Source organism: Podarcis liolepis (genome assembly GCF_965112155.1).
Source record: "Podarcis liolepis genome assembly, chromosome: 14".
In the NCBI taxonomy this organism is placed as follows: domain Eukaryota; kingdom Metazoa; phylum Chordata; class Lepidosauria; order Squamata; family Lacertidae; genus Podarcis; species Podarcis liolepis.
This window is the reverse complement of record NC_139569.1, coordinates 14,324,360-14,346,277: the sequence shown is the minus strand read 5'-3', so window position 1 is coordinate 14,346,277 and position 21,918 is coordinate 14,324,360. Positions and strand designations below refer to the sequence as shown.

The 21,918-nt window shown below is 45.8% G+C and overlaps 3 protein-coding genes across 3 annotated transcripts in view; 1 reads left to right on the top strand and 2 right to left on the bottom strand.

The window, feature by feature from the left end:
- Positions 1-3,111, top strand: part of LOC310693800 (uncharacterized protein) — a 35,626-nt gene extending 32,515 nt beyond the window's left edge. The window contains exon 28 of the mRNA XM_083476178.1: positions 95-3,111. Coding sequence (XP_083332304.1) covers positions 95-181 — 87 coding nt within the window. The 3' untranslated portion in view covers positions 182-3,111. The remainder of the gene's footprint in view (positions 1-94) is intronic.
- Positions 1,322-7,494, bottom strand: THUMPD1 (THUMP domain 1 NAT10 acetyltransferase adaptor). Its single transcript, XM_083474527.1, has 4 exons — positions 7,159-7,494; positions 6,359-6,536; positions 5,849-6,097; positions 1,322-4,393 (listed from the first exon to the last, which is right to left on the bottom strand). Exons 1-4 carry the CDS (start codon positions 7,399-7,401, stop codon positions 4,104-4,106), a joined length of 960 nt encoding a protein of 319 aa, XP_083330653.1. The 5' UTR covers positions 7,402-7,494; the 3' UTR covers positions 1,322-4,103.
- A 2,952-nt stretch (positions 7,495-10,446) lies between these two features.
- LOC310692881 (acyl-coenzyme A synthetase ACSM5, mitochondrial-like) overlaps positions 10,447-21,918 on the bottom strand; it is a 21,894-nt gene continuing 10,422 nt past the window's right edge. The window contains exons 7-15 of the mRNA XM_083474352.1: positions 20,442-20,521; positions 19,517-19,640; positions 18,932-19,012; positions 17,380-17,481; positions 15,578-15,705; positions 15,386-15,485; positions 14,529-14,648; positions 13,623-14,307; positions 10,447-13,008 (exon numbers count right to left, since the gene is read on the bottom strand). Coding sequence (XP_083330478.1) covers positions 14,221-14,307; positions 14,529-14,648; positions 15,386-15,485; positions 15,578-15,705; positions 17,380-17,481; positions 18,932-19,012; positions 19,517-19,640; positions 20,442-20,521 — 822 coding nt within the window. The 3' untranslated portion in view covers positions 10,447-13,008; positions 13,623-14,220. The remainder of the gene's footprint in view (positions 13,009-13,622; positions 14,308-14,528; positions 14,649-15,385; positions 15,486-15,577; positions 15,706-17,379; positions 17,482-18,931; positions 19,013-19,516; positions 19,641-20,441; positions 20,522-21,918) is intronic.

Here is a 21,918-nt window from a genome sequence, read left to right as displayed (position 1 = left end):
GCCAAATAGCATACTCCGATTTGCCTAACTTTAACGTTTATAGGCATTTGCAATTTAATTCTGGTGCTTCTTTTTTTTCTCCTTCTTCCATCAGATGGAATTTGTCCAAGAGCTGCCAAAAACCATCACAGGCAAAATTCGAAGAAATGTATTGAGGAAAAAGGAGTGGGGACCCATTTAGTTCTGTGCTGAGGTTAAGGCAAGAGTTCTCCGCCATCAGCATTAGGCTGGCATTTAAAATGAGTAGAACCAAGTGTGTGCTAAACTGTGTTAGTTTTAAGAGTATTTAGGTCACAATGTGGGCAGATGTTAAAAGTGATCACCGGATTCCAAACTATTTAATAGTACCTAACACATACAAGGTTCAGATTAAAAAGGACAAGCAGGGGCTGCAACAAAATGTTGTATCCAATGGATGCTCAGCTCTTATCAGGAATACCCCAGTTTAGGGTTCCAGGATATGATCAGCTGTAAGAGTGGGGTGAGCGTAAGCAATTCCCCCAGTGTTGCTTTTTTAAAAAGAAAACAGATTTTTCTTTTGTACTTTTTCTGCAGCCTTTGAAGTTCCACCATTTGTGACAGTCACACACACCCTTTTGTTTCCCAGTGGTCCCGTTTTGGCTACTGTCCTGTTGGCACTTGTCACCTGTGTTTACTATTTAGAGGAAGTGATTTGTTAGAAGGCTTCTCTGGGCTAATTTGTCATGAAAGAATATGGGTGGTGCATACAAGCCTAGACCTGACCCTGTCATTTAAAAGATGCCTTATAGCACAGATAAGGAGCCTGTGGTCTTCTGGATGTTGTTTGGACTCTGGCCCCCATCAGCCCCAGCCAGAATGGCCAGTGATCAGCTGGCAATGGCCGTTGTTTAACATCTGGAAGGCAACAGGTTCCCTGCCCTGCCTTTGAACTGATGTAGGAAGCTGCCTTACACTGAGTAAGACCTTCTCACTTAGAATTAGACAGAGACTAGCAGAAGTTTTTTAGGATGTTGGACAGGGGCCTTTCGCAGCCCTTCCCTGATGTCAGGGCTTGAACCTGGGACCTTCTGCATGCAACACATGCTATAAGCTGTACCACTGAACTGCAGGGGTTGGGCTAGATGACCCTTTGGATCGCTCTCAACTCTACAATTCTATGATTCTGTGATCCAAGAGACAATACTGAGCTAGATGGACTCCTGGCCTTATCCCACTTCATGTATTCCTTTTATAGAAGACAGCAACATTACATTGAAATTGCTTGTTCCTTTTTTTAAAGTCGCAATTTTACAAAGTATACTTAGTCCTCGACCAAACAAAAAAATCACAGAGGAATGGCTTCAAACTGAAACAAAATCAGTTTAATAAAAAAAATGTACAAAAACAAGACAATATACAAAACAGAATTATTATTTTTTTAACCTGTCTCAGATGTTCTTCTACTACAAGGATTCTTTTCTGAGAAGGAAATTCCAAATCGAAACTAAAGCCAAACTCATGCAGGCAACTTGTTTTAAAAAACGAAGTTTAAAATGACACTGCAAGACCCAATTTAAAAAAAGAACGCTTCCCAAGCCCCATACAACACCTTCGATCTTAGAGGAAATACCCACCCTCTCCCCGCAAAAAATGCTTTTTGTAGCTCCCCAGCAGAACTAATGCTCCAGGCCTATTTTGTCACTTTCCCAGGCCTATAATAATTTCTTCCCCTAACAACCAAAAGAGGTTCAAGTTTCTGTCTGCTCACAACCCTCACCCTTCAGCTCCTCTGCCAAGGATTTTGCTGCTCTGGGAGCAAGCGCCCTGAAACTGCCTGGAAGTATATGTGACAGAGAGCTGACTCTTCCAATTTTCTGATGGGGCCAGAAACGGGAGCCTGGGAAATGGCTGAGGCAAATTTTATGGCCCAAGACAGAAAAGCAGTGACAGATCCTTCCCACAAATGGGCCACAAGGCCGTATCTCTAGGGTCACAGCTGTCTGCTAAATGGAGGGCAGGCATTCCCCTTTAAACTTCCCACCTCTAGTTTAACAGTGTAGCCCAGTGTTAATGGAAAAGTAGATGCAACAACCCCACACTGGCTGCTGCAGGGAAGCCCTTTGCTCATAAATGCAAGACACTGGTGCTGCTCTTTTCCATGGGCTACAGAAACGAATGCGAGACTACCCTGGCCGGCTCTCCTAGTTTTCAAGGGTTAGATGAGGTATCGCTGCAGCATTCCACCTATGTGGGTGCTTCAGGGAGGAGGCATACTATGTATCTGAAGCCAGGGTGGGAAACCTTTGATCCTCCAGGTGTTGCTGGGACTACAGTTTCCATGCTGGCATTGATGGGAGTTGGGAACTGGGAACCCGGGTGTTATGGGGCTCCACCCGGAAACCAGGCCTGCAGTGGAACAGAAGAGCCTTTCATACAGACGTGCTCTTCATCAGTCAAAGGCCAGAGTTGTGTGGCCCTGCTTGTGAGACCACTGTCATCTATGCTTCTCCTGTCCCTCCTTTCTTTCTCAATCTTCAGAAAAGGATTTTGCTTAGGAAAGGCAGTCACCCATGGTGGATTATCTGGCTACAACATCCTCCTGGAGCAAACCCACCTTACCTTGCCCTGTATATGGGTTCATTAAGCAACATTCACCAACACGCTGCTTGGCACATGGTGGCTAGAACCCCCCAGGTCTAGCAGGAGGACACAATGCACCCACTGGCAGAGATGGTGGAGAACTGTGTTGGTCTGTTAGCTGCCAGACACAGCTAATGCAAACCCATAAGCTAAAGGTTGCCCACCTTGCCTGTGGAAACAACTCCAAAAGGATTCTTCCCAATCTCTGCAAACACATTTCAATACAGTTTCATTTCTTTCTCAACTTACTCGCAGATCTTCTGTCTACTTCAGGGCTGGGGGGGGGGCTGGGGCCCTCCAAGTATTTCCTGGACTCCAGCTCCCATCAGCCCCAGCCCATGTGGCCCATCAGTCAGAGATGATGGGAGCTGTAGTCCAGCAAAAGTTGCAGGGCCACAGGTTCCCCACCTGTAATCTAGCTGCTAATAAACCCCTACCAACACATAAGGTATATACTACCCACGAGGTTTTTATAAAACTTGTATTTTTTAGGCATTAAAAAAAACAAAACCCTGCTCCCTCTCCACCACACACTGCTATGGTTTAGGAAGTGTTTGTCCCAGATCCTGAATCAACTCTGGATTCACAATAGTTTAGAAATCTGAAGCATGTAGCCATGGCCAGGCCAGTGTGAAAATCTGATTATGGCTTGCATCAGTTCATTGGCTTGAAGATAGCATGCTTGCCCTATATTGACCAACAGTTGTTACCAAACAAGGCAGCAAGAACCCACACAGATAGTGTTATTTGTCTGTAAACAACCATACAAGAGATGCTGCCTGTGTCTGGATTTAACACCAACAGCAAATGAGAAATAGCGCCTTTTAAGTAGCAGTTAATGTTGATGGGGGGGGGGGGTGATTCAGCAAAATTAGGCCAAAATCTCATTGTCAAAAGGAACTCAAGCCTTGGTATGCTTTGAGTTTCACCTCTCTCGTTGACGTTTTTACAGAGACTCACATTTGCTGGACTGGAGCTAGAGGCTTGGTTCAGATTTCATATCTAAAGCACAGTGTGACTGTCAGGGTCCTGCCTTGGGGCTCACCAGCTCTCAACTCTTCCTTTGTATGCTCCGACTCCCTCTCCAGAACTGGAAACCCATTTCAAGCCATGTGTTCAAATCCAGGTTTGGGGTCAAACTCTGGTTGGCTGTAACCACCAATCTGCACAAATCGAGAAGGAACACCCAACTACTGTTGCCACAGACTAGGAAGCAAGGGAACACCCTGGAGCTTGCAAACAGGACAAGGGAGCTCTCAGTTTGGCTGTGGCTTCTGATCAGAGAGCTCTGTTCTCCTGTTTGCAAGCTCCAGGGTGTTCCCTTGCTTCCTAGTCTGTGGCAACATTTAGTTTGATGTTCCTCCTCGATTTGTGCAGATTGGTGGCTTGGCTAAACAGCCTAACTGCCATAGAGCTATAAAAGACAAATAAAGCACACCCACATCCAATTCATTGACAGCTATCCTTCAGAGTCTCTCCCCCAGTAAGTTTCATTAATGGTCCTAGTCCTTGTGATTGTCGCTGGCCTCTGCCACCTCAGTCTTCTCCTCCACTTTCTCCTCCTCAGTTGGTTTTCCCCCATCCAGGCCCCCCTCTTGGGACACTTTGGACGCATCCTGCTGCCCTTCCCCTTCCTTGCTCTTCACCACTTCCTGGAGGTTGTACTTCCTGAACAGAATGTAGTCCTTCACCACACTCAAGCAGCAGATGTTCTTTATGATCCCCACCACGATAGTGAACTCGGGGTTGCTCAGATCAACTTTGTTTTCTGGGTTGAGATGGCCAACGACTCCTGCCAAGGCAACAAAGAAGGGTTGGGGAGGCAGAAAGCCATCTGATAAGCTTGGAGAGTAATACTTTTGATCAGCCACAAATGAAGAGATGGTGTCCCATAAGGGCTAAGAGACTAAGGACAGAAGAAGAGCTCTGCTGGATCTGGCCAAAGGCCCATCTAACCCCACATTCTGTTCTCACAGAGGCCAACTAGATGCCTCTACGGGAAGCCCACCAGCAGGACCTCAGCACAACAACACTTGCCCCACTTGCGAGTCCCAGAAGCTGGTATTCAAAGGCATACACCCTCTGACAGTGGAGGTAGAACATAATCTTATTCTCCAAATTTTTCTAATCTTCTTTTGAAGCCATCCAAAGTCACATCCACAACATACATTTAAAGCACATGGCTTCCCCCAAAGAATATTGGGAACTGCAGTTTACCCTTCACTGAGCCAGCACCCTCAACAAACTACAGTTCCCAGGATTTTTTGGAGGGCACCATGTGCCATAAATGTATGGCATGGATGTGACCCAAGTTGGTAGCCATAGCTACCTCCTGTGGTAGTAAGCTGCAGTTTAACTGTGTGCTGCATGTCTTTAGCAATCCACTATCTTTTCACCTTCAGCCACTTAAGAACAGCCTGATGATGATGGCCAAACTTGGGATGGTGAGAGACACACATATTTTATTTCAGTTTAAGTATTTAATACCTTCCTCTCCCATACAAAGGAACTATATCCAGATTAAGGCTGCAATCCTCTACCTGGGAACAAGCCCATCTGAACTCAATGGGGCTCACATTTAAGGATACATATTTTTAAAAAATACACTGTTAAGTTGGTTGCTCACAGGTCCGCTGAAATCAATGGGAACTCAATTAGCTTAGGCTGCAACCCTGCGCCCATTTACCTGGGAATATGTCCACTGAACTTGATGGAACTTACTTCCAAGCAGGTATGTTAAGAGGGCTGCATTGTTAGTCTGGGTCCAACCCACTGTTCCACCCCACCCTGAAAGCACTAAAGTTAGAAATGAAGATCTGAAAGAGAGATAGGGAAGCTGAAGGACTCCAGATGTTGCTGGACTCCAACTCCTATCAGCCCCTGCTACTACAGCCAATGTTCAGGAGGGCCACCAGTTCCCCATGCCTGATCGAAAAAATCTGGCAACCAAAGTCATGTGAAAAATAGTGGCTGAGAGATATGACAGAGGCAAGGAAAATGGTGCCCTGGAATCTGTTTTCAGTCTCAATAGAGCCCCCAGTCCTTTTCACACACAAATCCTACTTGTTCCCCCTGCCCTAAGCTTGCTTTGTTTCAGCAACCTAAAAGCAAAGAAAAAATCACCCTAATTTTTTGTTGCTGTTATTAAACAACTGGGAGTCAGAAACCCTACTACAAATCACCCAGAGATCCTCAACAGATCCTGACTCACCTTCTGCCTATTCCTATTACAAAATAAATCACTTACCTGCCAGTTCTTTGATGACTTCTTCCCGGCTCAAGTGGCTGTTATTTCGAGCCTTGTAAACAATCTGAAAAGTGCCTTTACGGGGACTTTTAAACCAAGGTTCAAAGAAGGTCTCTGAATATTGTTTCATGTCCTCCAGGAAAGCTTTGCAGGTGCCCGAAACAGGCAACATGCGCAAGATGACTCTGGTCTTCTTCTTCTTGGTGGCTTTCATGTCCTGCAGGATGTGGTGCACCAGCTTCTCAGGCTCTGCAAGAAGAAGGCAATGAGAGAGACTTTTTCACTCACTCCTCTGGGTGAAGAAAGGGCATCTCTAATAGCATGGAAGTCTAGGCGCAAACACAGGGAGATGCCAGTCCCAAAACTAGGCAGAGCCACCTCTTTTCTCTCTCTTTCTACCACCCCTCTGTCTGCCCCTCTGATGCCCATCATTTCCACTTAGTCTATTCAGGGCTCAGAACTTATGCTCTTGTCCATTATGCTGCCTCTTCCCATTCCATGCACACTTACCTACACCCAGAGTCCTAATGAAAACTACATTGTTGGCACCGCTCTCCACCGACTGGAACCGTCGCAGCTTCTGCTCTGTTGAGGTGCGAATCTGATTGACTTCTTTTTTCAATGCAGCTTCAGCATCGTCGTCGTCCTCCTCATTTCCTGACAGTCTGCTCTCATCTTGATCTGTGAACTTTACAGACACATGCACACATACTGTTAGTCAAGTTAACTCAGCGAGGAAAGCTTCTTTAGAGCTGGTGCAAGCTTAAATTCTTATACAAATTCGGTAGGTCTCTCCTTTTAAAAAAAAAAAAAATCAACACAGCCCTGTTAAAAAAAACAATTGATACGGCTGTGTTAAACAATTAAACTCGGGTCCCCACAATTTCTAATGGTATTAAGCAAGGGAAAGTTTCCTCTAGCCATTTTGTCCTTACCACGCAGAGCTGTATGAATTTCTATCATCTTATTTGCCGTTTCTCTTAAACTAAAAAAATCCCAAACGCTGCAACCTCTCCTCACGGGGGCGTTGCTTCATTCCCTTGATCCTTTTTGGTCGCCCTTTTTAAAGCTTCCCCAGCAATATCCGTTTCGAGGGGAGAAGACACAGTACAGTGGTACCTCGGGTTAAGTACTTAATTCGTTCTATTCCAAAAGCAGCTGCACCACAGATTTGCATAAGGATATTACGATTCCGGCGGTTCTTCTTTTCCCCCACTTTCCCAAGCGATATCTAATTTTATAGGCTCCTATCGTGCCTCGTCTTGCTCCCCTTTCCTAGTCTAGTCTAAACCCAAAAGTCCTCTTCCTACCTGCTCGGGCCCGTAGAGCTGCTCGCCATACTCGCCCAGCAGGCTGTAGGCTTCGGCCACGCACTTGCGCTCGTTCATGTTGCAGGTGATGAGGATGCCGCACATGCCGGGCTCCAGCTGGCGGGAGCCGCCGGGCCGGGCCCGCTTGGCCGCGTGCAGGTACTGCGCTTTGGGCCGCCGCTTGCGAGAGGCAGCCGGCGCAGCTCCCGGCGCGGCAGCGGGCGGCGTCTCCACGGCAGCCATCGCGGGCGTCGGGAAAGGCGAAACGCGGAGGCGGCGTCAACGGCTGGTCCCGCAACGGCGCGGGTGTCGGCGCCCTTTCGATGGCGTCATCGGGACGCGCCGGGGGGGGAAAGCACCATAGAGATAGGAAATAAATATTAGCATGTTTAATTTTTATTCATTTATTTATTTTTCTACCACGGAGCCGGGTGTGTGGACCTGCGGTTCTGCTAGTGCAGCCGGACTACGACTCCCCCATCGGCTTGGCCACCAGGGATGATGGGGGTGGTAATCCGACAGCATCGGGCCTACGCCTATCATAGAGGCGCCAAGGGATAGAGAGGCGCTTCTCTGCAGTCATAGAGCATCGAGGTTCTCCCTTTTACTCTCTGTTTTTGTTAAAGATAGAGGTGCTAATGAAGCGAAATGCGGGAATCGGTGGCTTTCCATTTAGCTGTGCATTTCCTACCGGAAGTACAGGCCTTAGGCTTTCCCCGTCTCCATGGCAACAGACAAACTCTTATCCGCCACGCAGTTCCGCACCGTGCCCCAAAGTTTCCTGCCGGGTCCTAAAACCCGACTTATGCAGCAACTTTAGAGAAGCTGTTACGGAGCTAAAATCAACACGCCCCCCCCGCCCCCGCTATATTTCTCAGATGTCCGTGTCAGCTTCCAAAAAGCTGCCTAATAAATTCCCCATTTAAACTACCAGCATATGCCATATAAACCTTCCTCAGGAAACAAAACCATGCAATGCCAACTTTGCAGAGACCAGGACATTCTAATAAAATGGGTGATTTCAGATATACAGTGGTGCCTCGCAAGACGAAATTAATTCGTTCCGCAAGTTTTTTCTTCTTGCGTGTTTTTCGTCTTGCGAAGCACGGTTTCCCATAGGAATGCATTGAAAATCAATTAATGCGTTCCTAGGGAAATCGCCTTCAGACCAGGTCCAGGGACAGTCTGTCCCCGACCTCTTCTGAAGGCTGGGGGGGGGACGGACAAGGGCTTTTCTTCCCACCCCAGCCTTCAGAAGGCTGTTCTGAAGGCTGGTGGTGGGAAGAAAAGCCCTTCTTCCCACCTCCCGCCCCGCAAGCTCTGGGGACAGGAGGGCTTTGCTGCCGACCGCCAGCATTTTAAAAGCCCCTGCTGTCCCGGGGCGATTTTAAAATGCTGGCGGGCGGGAGCGAAGTCTCTGCTGTCCCGGGGAGATTTTAAAATGCTGGGGGTCGGCAGCGAACGCTTCGCTCCCGCCCGCCAGCATTTTAAGATCGCCCGGGGCAGCGGAGAAGTCTCCGCTGTCCCGGGAAGGCCGGCTGTGGGCGAAAGTCTTTGCTCCCGACCGCCAGCAATTTAAAACAGGTCCCCGGAGATTTCCCTATGGGCTTTCGTCTTGCGAGGCAAGCCCATAGGGAAATTTGTCTTGCGAAGCGCCTCCAAAACAGAAAACCCTTTCGTCTTGCGGGTTTTCCATCTTGCGAGGCATTCGTCTTGTGGGGTACCACTGTATTTATTTCCTTTATTGGATTTCTGGCCTGCCTTTCTAAAAGAGCCCAGAGTAGCAAACTACAAAGTAGCAAAAGAAAAAAAGAAAACATTTTAAATAAATAAAAATGTGTATTTTAAAACATGAAGCGTGAGTGAACATAGTCACAATCCTAACGACAGCTAATTCCGTAGTTTCAAGGTTGCCTGGAATGGTATCTTTCAGCCATCAAATGCTTGGGCAACCCAGGTATGTTTAAATCCCTCCTGAACATTAATGATGAGGAAGAGGGACACACCTCACCATGGAGGGTTTTCCTCAAGTGGAGAACCACCACCAAGAAGGCCCTGTTCTGGGTCAGTGCCAACCAAGCTGCCCCCAGCAGCAGCAGCAATATCAGTGGGACCCCTGAAAGCTATAGATTGTAGGCTTTTGATATCAGGGAACTGTTTTTTAAAAAATCAATGTACACTAGTGTTACTGTACATGGTCTAAATAATTGGCCCAGGGTTGTGGGTGAGCTGTCAGGGTAACGGTGACCTGCCCTCCTTTTTAAGCTGCTGGCTTAAAAGTCACCAACCACCAGTGGTGTAGCACAGGCTGATGGTGCCCGGGGAAGGCGCATGCATACTGGGGAAGCACACTGGGGTAACAGAACTTTGATAAGAGGAGAAGCTGGGAAATCAAGAAAAATGCTGTACTGATCATGGAAAATACTAAGAAATGAACTAGACTGTCGGCAGTCCTTCTCTGCTTCTCTTGGCGCATTTCCAGTAGATAGCCAGGCCTTCCCATCACCTGAAGTTAGTATTTGAGAAAACAGAAGAGGAGGCACTGAATCGCTCAGGTGGGTGGGGACCCAACCATAGTGTTTGCTTTATATTCTGCAGTCTCAGATGCAGAGAAGTCCTCGTCCCTTGAATTGATAGCTTGGCATTTGCAATTTCAGCAAGTGGACCTGGATGAGATGGGTTTTTTTTTTTAGTTCTGGGCACCTGAGGGGCCTGCAGACAGTGGCTGATGCTCCTGAAAAGGCGCTGAGAAAGAAAGAAAGAAAGAAAGAAAGAAAGAAAGAAAGAAAGAAAGAAAGAAAGATCTGGGCAGCAGGAAATCTTGATGAAGCAGCTTGAAAACATTCAGAAAGAAAAAGAAGAGTTAAAAGCATGCCAGAGGGCCTGCAGACTGGGGTGTGCCAAAAATCTGGCCACCACGAAAACTGTGGTGAGTGAGAAGATGGGTTGGGTAGGGCTGCCATTATGTCTGGATTTTCCCAGACATTACCAGGATTTCAAAGGCGGAAGTGACATCCAGGGAGAATTTCCAGAAGGTGTTGGTCTGTCCTGGATCTCTGGCAAGTAAACGAAAAAATCGTGGGTTTTTGAGCATTTTCGTTAAAAAGCTCAACAACCCTGGGGTGTCCTGCCTTTTACATTTTGAAATATGGCAACTCTAGGATTGTGGGGGGATGTTTGGTGGAAGGCAATTTGTTCTGATTATACAATAAAGAGGATTCATTCTGATTACATTCTGGTTTGTTGCATGGAGGTTATTTGTCTTTAACCAATTGTTTATTCCGCACCTTTTCTATCATACAATTATTTTATTGATTTGTTTTTTAAAAATGAAACATAACAAAAAAAAAGAGAGCAAAACATTTTTAAAAAGCCTTAAAGCATCACAGCCTGAAAGGACAAAAGTACATAGATACAGCACAGAACGTACTAATTCATACAAAGGCCCTCTGCACCAATAATAAAGATAGGAGTACAGAGTTGGTAGCTTTGGGGACAAGGGAGGGCAAACAGCAAGCCGCCTGTGCGTGGCAGGTCTTAATGCTCAATTTGTTGCTGCCATTATTTACTTCTCTCCGCAAAATGTGGGTGAAAAGGGAAGGAGAGAACGTGCTGAAGGTCATACTTCATTGATTATGTCCCAGTGTGTGCACTTCGAGCTGTCTCACAGCTGTTTATTGTGCAAGCACAGGCCAGAGAGCAATGACACCACAATCAGGGTCAGACTTTGAGGCAGAAGTCCTGGGCCTCAGCAGAATGAGAAGGAGAGCCCCCAACACATAAAATGCTGGTGACATTTTGAAGTAAGTGAAGTACTGTAATACAAATTATTATCTAATGCAGTGTAAAACTATTGCAGTGTAGCATACTGTTACTCTGAGAAGGCCCACTGAAATTAATAGACATAAGTTATTCATCTTCATTTAATGCCAGTGGGTCTACTCTAACTAACATTGGTTACTACCAATTATGAAGAATTAAGCATCACACTAAGGTGAGTTTTTGTCTTCATTGCATGGCCCTGCATTATCGTATGAGGAAGAAAAACTACTCTGTTTTTCCCCATACCAGTGCATAATTTTTATACGCCTCTATCGTGTCCCCCGTTAACTCGCCTTTTCTATAAACCAAAAAGCCTGAATTGTTATAATTTGCAAGGGGGTTCTTCCAATCCCTTGATCAACTATTATTTTCATTTGTGGAAGTTGGAGCCGTTTTCTCTGAACTTAATTATACACTCTGACCTTTTAGGGGCTTGAAATTTAGGAACATGTGAACCAGGAGTCTTTGGAGCCTGAGCCTCTTAGTTTTTGAAGTGTGTCTAAATCTTTCTGCAATCATAATCAGAAGTATTGGAAAAAATGTAAAAATCATAAAGGTTAGAAAATTATTTCCAGCACTCAAAATATTGATTTGGTACAACGAGAAACTTTCCTTTGGGAATTTTTTCCTCGAAAGCCAAGGTTACAAATACATGGGCACAGTTGATAGCACAAAAATAAAAGTTTAGTGACATTGTTTTTGGTAATACAATCTCCTGTTTCACCTGAAAATATTTACTTGTTGGTGGCTGCAAAAATGGTCATTCATAGTAGCCCTAACTTGGGCCTTGCATCTTCAGCATTATTTTATTTTTGGAACATTAATATTTGCAACCAATCCACATGCAAGCCAACGGAGGCTGACATGCAACTGAGTGCTTACATTAACCTGGGAAGAGTTTCTGAGATGCCAACTTAAAATAGATCTGCCTGCCTGCAACATGAGATGTAGAGGGTTTGCTTTAAAAAAACCAACTGGGAATCCATACCAGCCTCAGCCTCTCCTTTCCTTCTGAAACATTAACTTTGGACTATGTTGCAAGCCCACTGTAACTTGTTCTCTTGCAGCAGAGAAATCCAACCTGCAAAAGGTGTGTAAGGGTGAGCTACACAACAGGGTTATTGCAGAATACTTTTTCTGCCAAACATGCAATGTGGGGAGAAAAGCAGTGAACAACATTTCAGGGTTGTTGTTCTCTCTCAGCTTCAGTCCAACCTAAAACAGGGGCCTAGTACAGATGGTCAACGCTGCAGGGTTTGTGTCCTAAAACATGGGTGTCTTCACACAACATTTCTTAGGGATTAATTCCATCTACTAGCACCCTCAAACTCCTATTTGAGTTTGATCCTTGAGGTGATCAACATTTGTAGCATATTTTATATTGACAACAAAAAATATTTTATATTAGCTAATATTGTATAGTAACAACAACAAATAAAAACCATAACATCTGTCAGGCCTTTGGTGTAGATAAGGAATGTGGCACAAAATAGGAGTCTGGCCTCAACTCACCCACTTCCTGCCTTAAAGTCCATATCAGGGAAGGAGAATCTGCAGTCCTCTAAGATATTTTTTGGACTCCATCGCCTGTCATCCCCCTAACCACAGGGCCACGCCAGTGTGGACGGTAGCTCCCATCAGCCCTAAAACTCCATCTGGAAGACCACAGGTTCTCTATCACTGGTCTAGACTGGCTGGCAACAATCCCGGTGTTTTAGACATGGGCCTGTTCCTAACCCATCAGTGGAGAGAAAGGGAACAGGATGTGACCTGCATGCAAAGCATATCCCCTACCACAGAACTATGGCCCTCCCTATCAAAACTCTTGATGTAATTGTACACAAGGTAACATCAACAGTGTTTTTGGCAATGTTTCATCAATGCAACTGTGCAAATCAGTTATGTAGAGAAAGGAAATCAAATGAAAACTGGATGTTTGTCTCTACTACAACAAGTCTTGGGGATCGTGGCCCACAGATGTTGCTGGACTCCAACTCCCATCACCCCTGACCTGAAAGAGCATCTCCACTCCCATCAAAATAAAAAAAATTTCTTCCAGTAGCACCTTAAAGACCAACTGAGTTAGTTCTAGGTATGAGCTTTCGTGTGCATGCAACACTTCTTCAGATACACTGAAACAGAAGTTGCCAGATCCGTCTATATAGTGAGAAGGTGGGGAGGGGTATTACTCAGAAGGGTGGTGGGAATGGGAGATAGGCAGAAAGGTGAGATGAGCCTGTTGACGACTCTTAACGACTGCAATAGGTCTTACAGGAAAAGGCAAGGGGTGAGAAGGTGAAAAATGGCTTAGTCATGTATAATGAGATAAGAATCCAATGTCTCTGTTAAGACCAGGTCTCTCCATGGTTTTAAGTTTGGTATTGAGTTGCAATTCAGCAGCTTCTCTTTCCAGTCTATTTCTGAAATTCCTTTGTAGTAAAACAGCTACTTTGAGATCTTGTATAGAATGTCCTGGGAGATTGAAGTGTTCTCCTACTGGTTTCTCTGTTTTGTGATTCCTGATGTCTGATTTATGTCCGTTTATTCTTTGGCGTAAGGTTTGGCCTGTTTGTCCAATATAGAGAGCTGAAGGACAAACAGGCCAAACCTTACGCCAAAGAATAAACGGACATAAATCAGACTCCCATCGTTTGGCCCAGAAACTGAGATCCAGCTCCATGGGCCTTCTGGTGGTTCCCTCACTGCAAGAAGTGAAGCTACAGGGAACCAGGCAGATGGCCTTCTCAGTAGTGGCACCCACCCTGTGGAATGTCCTCCCATCAGATGTCAAGGAGATGAGGAGATATAACCTTTAGAAGACCGATGAAGGTAGCCCTGTATTGGGAAGCCTTTTAATGTGTGATGTCTTACTATGTTTTTACAGATGTTGGAAGCTGCCCTGAGTAGCTGGGGCAACCCAATCAGATGGGTGGAGTACAAATAATAAAATTGTTGTTGTTGTTGGCTGGAACCAATGGAAGTTGATCATCACCTGAAGAGCTACAGCTTCCCCAATCTCATTTTTTAAAAAAGGAGACAGAATGGTTGAGGGTTCCTGACGCATCATGGTTCCACTTTGGAAAGAAGGGAAACTGCAAGTCCAACATTTCAGGTGAGGGGAGAATCAGATGAGACTTTTAGAAGCAACCTTAAGGGAGAGTATATTTTTTGAGTGAACCTCTTTGCCGACAAACAGCAGTACTGCAGGAAGGTTCTTTGTTTCCAGATGTTCAGCCCAAGCTACACTCTTCCCCATTCTTGGTTCCTTAATACGTTCCTTCGGATTTTCCCTGCTGCCGTCTTGGGCAACTCCCGGACAAACTCAACCTGGGTAGGCAAAAAATGAGAGTGCATCTCAGTTTTTTTGCAGCCTTGGACTAATTCATTACCACAGCAGCTCAGAGTTTGCAAAACAATTTAAAAAACAGTCAATTCCTCTTCACAATAGACACACTGAAATTAATGAGTCTAAATTAGTCATGTTCTCCAATTTCAATGAATCTACAACCCATTTTAATTTCCCTGTTAGGACCTGGGAAGATACTTGCCTTTCTAGGGTACTTGTAAGGAGCAGTCACCTTTTTCACGTGATCCTGGAGCTCCTTTTTTAATTTTTCTGGATCATGCGATAAAAAGGCAGAAGACAGGATGACAAAGGCTTTCACCACCTATGGGATGCCAATCATATATGCATTAACGACTCAGAAGAAAAAATAGGCACCAGTGTGACTGGGTGATTGGGATAGGATATTGCTCATTAGCCAAAATAAAATACTGCTGTGTGGAGCGCTCTGTGCTCCTGTTCAGAGATCCAGCTGACCATGCCATTTTCAAGGTACTGAATTCCATTCTACTTCCCACTAAGCATGCTCAGTCCTCAAAAGGTTTCCCCCCACTTTGGATTCACCCCTAAATGTTTTGTATGCCTGCAAACCTTGGGGGTTTCTCTGAGCCCCTTGAGTATGAATGTTGCTATTTTAGCAGCAGTCAGATCCTCACTTAAAGAACTAGAAGCACACATAGATTAATCCTTAAATGTTGAGTTAACCATAGGGATGAGTGAGCAGAGAGAGAAGAGGATTTAGGAACTCGTGGAAATTGGCAGGATCTCCAGGGGATATTTAGATCCCACTGTGATCCTGGTAATGTCAAAAACTGGGCTTTGGGGATGCAACTGTTTTTTTCACTTTTCTTTTTGCAGCCAAATGAACCGAGGTGAGTTTGCCCACCAAGAACATTTTTATACCTCCCCTGCTCAGGCATGTGTCTGAAATACAGCACCATCTGTACCGCTGCGATGTGTCAAGATTTATGACACTTTCCCCAAGCAAGCGCACTGCATGTGGCTTTCTGCTGCTGAGTATCGTGTGTTGCAGAATGTGTTGGCTGCCTGAATCTCTGTTACCTCTCCTCTCACGGGATCTGGGCTGCTGACCACAGCCGATTCCACCACAGCTGGGTGCTCTATCAAGGCACTCTCCACTTCAAATGGGCCGATACGATACCTAAGAGACAGAAGGAAGGGGAGGTCACTCCTGCGCCTTTTGTCGCTTAATAGCACAAGTCAAAGGGGGAAAGCCAACCGAACTGAACCTACCCGGCAGAATTAATCAGATCGTCTGATCTTCCGACAAACCAGAAATAGCCTTCTTCATCTTTAATCCCTCTGTCTCCAGTGACATAAAAATCACCACGCTCAGTGGCTGCGGTTTTCTCAGGGTTATCCTGACAACAACCAAACATCGTTCAATACGTTTTCACCAATGCCTGTTGGTCTGTCCCTTTTGGCATTGGTGCCCCAAGACAAAATAGCAAGGTGATTTGCTTTTGGTTTGATTACTGCCACAAAAAATGCTGACTCCAGATCTCAGTGGGCCCTTGAACGAGAGGCTCTTCCTTCCTCGGTCCTACCTGAGCGGGTCTTCCTTCTTCCTTCTCTTTGCTATCTCTTGTACTGTACTGTCCACCAGAGTCTAAACCAGTGTTTCCCAACCAGTGTTCCGTGGCACACTAGTGTGCCGCGAGACGTTGCCTGGTGTGCCGTGGGAGGGAGGCAGGCGAGTCGGGCGGCGAGAGGCGGGGCGGCGGCGGCGAGGAGAGGCTGCCCAGCGCGGGGCTCTCGTCGTCTGCCTGCCTGGCTGCCTGCGTGGCGCTGACGTCACGGGACTGTAACGTGCCCCACATAGGCACACGCGGGGTGGCGAGCGAGCTCCCTCCCACATCCCATCGCCGCTCACTTCGGCCGGCCTACTGGGCTGCCGCAGGCGGAAGGCCTGCGCATGCGCGAGGTTTTCGCACCTTCGGGATTGCCTTCACGCCTTCCTCCTCCCGGGTCCTTGAGAGCGCGGGAAGCGGCAGCGCGAGACCGGCGTTGAGCCTGGTAGGTATTGCGCTTGCCAAGGCAGTCATTTGGGAAATGAAAACTTGCAAAGCAAGCAACCAGTTCAATCTGAAGTACGTGTATGCTTAATATCCTGTATCTGAAACCTGTTCTGCCCCCTCCCCCACACTTGGTGCCATTTTCATCTACACATGCAGCAGAGTAAGTTGACCCAGAATAGTACCAATTCAGATGGCAGATGGGAGAATGACAGTGCTGAATGCTTTCCCATGTAGAACAGTCCCTGCAAATAAAAACCTAGCATATTTGGAAGAGGGATGCTAGCCTAACCATGACCTTCTATGCTGTTACTTTTTTTTTTTTTTTTTTTTTTACATAAGTAAAAAGTGACCTTTCCCCATCTGGCATGGTGGTGTGCCTCGAGATTTTTTTCATGAAACAAGTGTGCCTTTGCCCAAAAAAGGTTGGGAAACACTGGTCTAAACCAAACCACCACCCAAAGGGAAGAGGGCAAGATGAGCAGAGGATGCTGCTCTAATTCCTTGCTCTTGTCATTACAGGAGAAGGCAGGTGAAGAAGCAGCAACAGCACGGCAGAGGAGGAGCAGAGCCAGGAGGACGAAAAGAGTTGGCAGTGGGTCCCATGCTGGGATGTGGGCCTTGCCAGCTGCCTAATAACACCCACCCCTGACAACAGCCAAGTTTGCGGAACTACATGTCTGTGAGCATCAGGAACAAAGGAAACTCCCTTATAATGGGCTCAGGTTATCGATCCACCTAGCCTAGTATCGTCTCCACTGATTGGCAGATGCTCTCCAAGGTTTCAGACAGAGATCTCTTCCAGCCTTATCTAGAGACACTGGGGATTGAACCTTAGATTAGCATGCAATTAGATCCATATCCAGCCTTAATACACTGCATGTTGTACCACCACTGGACTCTGTAACATAGCAAAAATCTAGACCTGGAGCTAAATCCAACTGATGTCCTCAGCTTGTTTGCAAAGTGAAGCTGTTCTATCTATCACCACGTTGTTGACATGCTAAAAATAATACTTACTAAGTACCGTGAGAAAAGGCAAAATGGTCGTTTTGGTTTGATTCTGATAGCAATGTCCCCTTCTACCCCCGGAGGCTGAATTTTGCCTTCATCATCCACAATCTGTAGAAGCAAAAGATAAAGAAACGCTTATATTGTTTCAGCCAACCAGTGTTGATTTAAAAGTCACACACATATCTCCACGAACAATGGTACACTTTATGGTTTGGCTCGGTTCTCAATGGCTCCCGTTAAGATAGAGATCTCTGCTTGCTCCCCGGGTTCCATTATAGGCCAGTATATCAAGAAATGGGAAATGAATTAGAATATTTAGGTTAGTGATGGTGGGAATACGTTCCCAGTGATTTCCATTAAGTTCTATGGAATACAATTTTAAAACCCATTCCCACCCCCCAAAATCAGAGTTTTGGAAGTAAGGAAAGTGACTGGAAAATGTGGGACTTCCTTGATGCAGTGTTGCCCAACCACCTCACAACAAAGCAGAATGAACACTCAGCAAACATCATTTAACCTCCCTACAAACTCTGTACAAACAAATCTTTGTAACTGGCTGACTGACCAAACCCAAAGGGTGCTCATCAATGGTTCCTCTTCATCCTGGAGAAGAGTGACTAGTGGGGTGCCACAGGGTTCTGTCTTGGGCCCGGTCTTATTCAACATCTTTATCAACGACTTTATCAACGACTTGGATGATGGACTCAAGGGCATCCTGATCAAATTTGCCGATGACACCAAACTGGGAGGGGTGGCTAACACCCCAGAGGACAGGATCACACTTCAAAACAACCTTGACAGATTAGAGAACTGGGCCTAAACAAACAAGATGAACTTTTAACAGGGAGAAATGTAAAGTATTGCACTTGGGCAAAAAAAATGAGAGGCACAAATACAAGATGGGTGACACCTGGCTTGAGAGCAGAACATGTGAAAAGGATCTAGGAGTCTTGGTTGACCACAAACTTGACATGAGATAACAGTGTGACGTGGCAGCTAAAAAAGCCAATGCAATTCTGGGCTGCATCAATAGGAGTATAGCATCTAGATCAAGGGAAGTAATAGTGCCACTGTATTCTGCTCTGGTTAGACCTCACCTGGAGTACTGTGGCATGTTTAGCCTGGAGAAGAGGAGGTTAAGGGGTGATATGATAGCCATGTTCAAATATATAAAAGGATGTCATATAGAGGAGGGAGAAAGGTTGTTTTCTGCTGCTCCAGAGAAGCGGACACGGAGCAATGGATCCAAACTACAAGAAAGTGATTCCACCTAAACATTAGGAATAACTTCCTGACAGTAAGAGCTGTTCGACAGTGGAATTTGCTGCCAAGGAGTGTGGTGGAGTCTCCTACTTTGGAGGTCTTTAAGCAGAGGCTTGACAACCATATGTCAGGAGTGCTCTGATGGTGTTTCCTGCTTGGCAGGGGGTTGGACTCAATGGTCCTTGTGGTCTCTTCCAACTCTATGATTCTATGAAATCAAGGGGAGTGCTCAATAAACAGGTTGCCCAGTCTTCAGACAGACACCAGTCTGGTAAGTTTATATTCGTCCTTGTACCTGGACATCATACGGTGGAGATGCCACTCCCATGGAGCCCGGTTTGATTTTCATCCCTTTAACATTCGTACAGATGGCTACCTGTAAGAGCAGAGAGAGAGAAAACAAAGCCAAATAACATTTGGTAGTTGTCACTAGTTTGGGAGGGTAATAAGCCCTCTCCATTGCTGCTTGAGCAGAAAATATTGCCTAGTCTCCAATCGCCCCCAAAATGTCAGGACCGTCATGAAAACCCTTAAGCCATCACGGCTTTTCACTTTGTCATGCAGAATCCTGAATTCCCAAATGCAAGCCTTTACTCCCCCAGCTGCTTCAAAACAAAGACAGATAGGAAATATAGATAGACAGAGTTTTTTGTCTAGGAGCAAAAGGGCTACAGAAGTGTATGTGGAAACCAGCCTCCTATACAGAGGCAATTTTTGTGTTTCATATTCAGCCCACTGGCATGCGGCCCCTGGAAGTTTTCTCAGAAAAGGCTGGGCTGAAAAGGCCTTCCCCACACCACCCTTGATTTAAAAGTTCTATCAACTGCATTGTGGTGAGTTTGCCAGATGCACAGCCATGCCAGAATGAAGATAAACATACTGTTTCTGTTTGTCCATAGCCTTCATAGATATCCACCCCTGTGTGGGTTTTCCATCGCTGCAACACCTCTGCGTTGAGCGGTTCCCCTCCTGTTATACAGTGCTCCAGGCTTGGGAATTTGTAGCTAGATAAGAAATGGCGACAATTAGTAAACCACAGGTGAGGCTTGCACCCATGGGTGCCTACAAAAAATTTTCAGGGCAGTGGTAGGGGGCAGACAAAGTGAAACTGAAAGCGAGGAACAGGATAATTTTAAAGAGAGAGAGAGAGAGAGAGAGAGAGAGAATGCTGCCTGTATGTTTTGTCTCAGGTTCTATACATTTACTCTTTTTTGAAAAAATGAAAGGTAGGAACCTAGGGGTTATGATTCATCCAGGGGCAGCAACTGCCCACCCCACCCATGCACACCCATGACTGCAACAAAATGTTGCAGCGGGAATAGTTCCTGCTCACTCAGCCATACTCTCCCCAAAACCTCCATGATTTATAATGGAAACACAGCACTATCTGGAAAAAAAACCCTATTTACTCTACAGGAAGTTACTGAACATAGAGAGCTGCCTTAACAGAGCCAGCCCACTGGTCCATCTCACTCAGTAGTGTTTTCACTGACTGGCAGCAGTTCTCCAGGGTTTTAGACAGGGGTGTCTCCCAGCCCTACTTGTCGATGCTGGGGATTGGGGCCTTCTGCACGCAAAGCAGATGCTCCACTTCTGAGCTCTGACCCTTCTCCATATACTGGACGGATGCTGCTCTCTTAGACACACATGCATTTTCACACGCATTTCCTAGATCGGGGACGGGGAATCCCATCAGTCCGAGGGCCACAAACCCTCCCGAGGGCAACAATCTGGAGGGCACCCATCAGCTCACACAGGGCATTTCCTCTTGCATTTGCTTTTCCAGTTAGTGCAGTGAAAAGTACCTGGCAAGATCCTGCTGCACCAACATACGGAATCCTGTAGGAGCTGTGCAGAAAGTGGTGATTGGGTATCGGGCAAGAGTCTAGATAGAGACAATCAAGATCATCAAACCTTTTATTGGCATCACATACAAATACCCATAGCAAATCAATACGGAATTACCGCCTTCCCAGTGACACAAAACATTTGTCAAATGAAAGAGGCAAAGCAGTCTAACATTACATCTCTAGGTCTCCAGGGAGATCAGACATCTGCAATGTGTTTCGACGACAAAAAACCAGATAAAGATATTTAGCTGCTAACTTGGTGAGCTCCTGATTATTACCCAATAATAGAAAATGTAGGACCTCTAACTCTGGTTTCCATTTGGGGATGCAGAGTTGATCTAGGAACTGCTGGTGGAGATCAACATATAGTTTACATTTAAGAACCATATCTGTAAGAGTTTCCACCTGATGGTCTTCACATTGGCAAATTCTTTCTCCTTCCACCAGTCCCAAGAACCTTCCCCATAGGAGGTTTGAAGGATTTGAATTAAACCTGCCCTTCCTTCTTGAGGATTAAGCAAAAATTCAAGATAATTGTGGTTAATTTCATGTGCCCAAGAAAGTTGAAAGTTAAAAGGGGAACATGTTTTCTCTGCTGCTGCTGTTAGTTCCTGGCGTTCAATGTCCCACAACCTAGTTTTTATTATAGCCTTGGTAGATGGTAGGGACATTGATCATAAAAATTCCACTGACAGCCCAAGTTGCTGTACCTTATCTATGCAGACCATAATGCATTTCTTTATAACAAGAGGTAATTCACATATCCCCTCTGCCCTCAAGGTCTTCAACGCCAAAGTTATAGCTCAATTGCTCTACGGAATTCCAGTCTGGCTGCCAGGGTTTACCCAGCTGGTAGAATGAGTGCAGGCAGCTTTCCTTCTTAAGATTTTTGCTGTCCCACGTCGTGTACCCTATGCAGCCTTGTGTCTAGAGGGAGGTCAACACAAGGTAGAGCCCGTAGCCTGGGTGAGATTTCTCACAACAGATAAAGATCCTCTCCTTAGAACAATAAGCTTCAATCACCAACATGTGCGCTTTGAATTGGGCCCCGAAGACAAATGTGCAACCAGTTAAGCTGTTTTAAAACAGGATTTATATACATTGGTACCTTGATTTAAGACCATAATCCATTCCGGAAGTCCGGTCTTAAAACAAAGCAGACTTAAAACAAGGCGTGCTTTCCCATAGAAAGTATTTGAAAATGGATTGATCCATTCTAGACAATGAAAAACACCCCCAAAACAGCAATTTAACAGGAATTTTACTGTAATGAGACCATTGATCCATAAAATGAAGGCAATAATCAATGTAAAGGTAAAGGTACCCCTGCCCGTACGGGCCAGTCGTGACCGACTCTGGGGTTGCATGCTCATCTCGCTTAAGAGCCCGGGGGCCAGCGCTGTCCGAAGACACTTCCGGGTCACGTGGCCAG

Coding starts and splice junctions, on each gene's coding strand:
- THUMPD1 (XM_083474527.1), bottom strand. CDS start 7,401: ATGGCTGCCGTGGAGACGCCGCCCGCTGCCGCGCCGGGAGCTGCGCCG. Junction 6,537..7,158: donor AGCTCTACGGGCCCGAGCAG/GTAGGAAGAGGA, acceptor GTGTCTGTAAAG/TTCACAGATCAAGATGAGAG. Junction 6,098..6,358: donor CATTAGGACTCTGGGTGTAG/GTAAGTGTGCAT, acceptor TTCTTCTTGCAG/AGCCTGAGAAGCTGGTGCAC.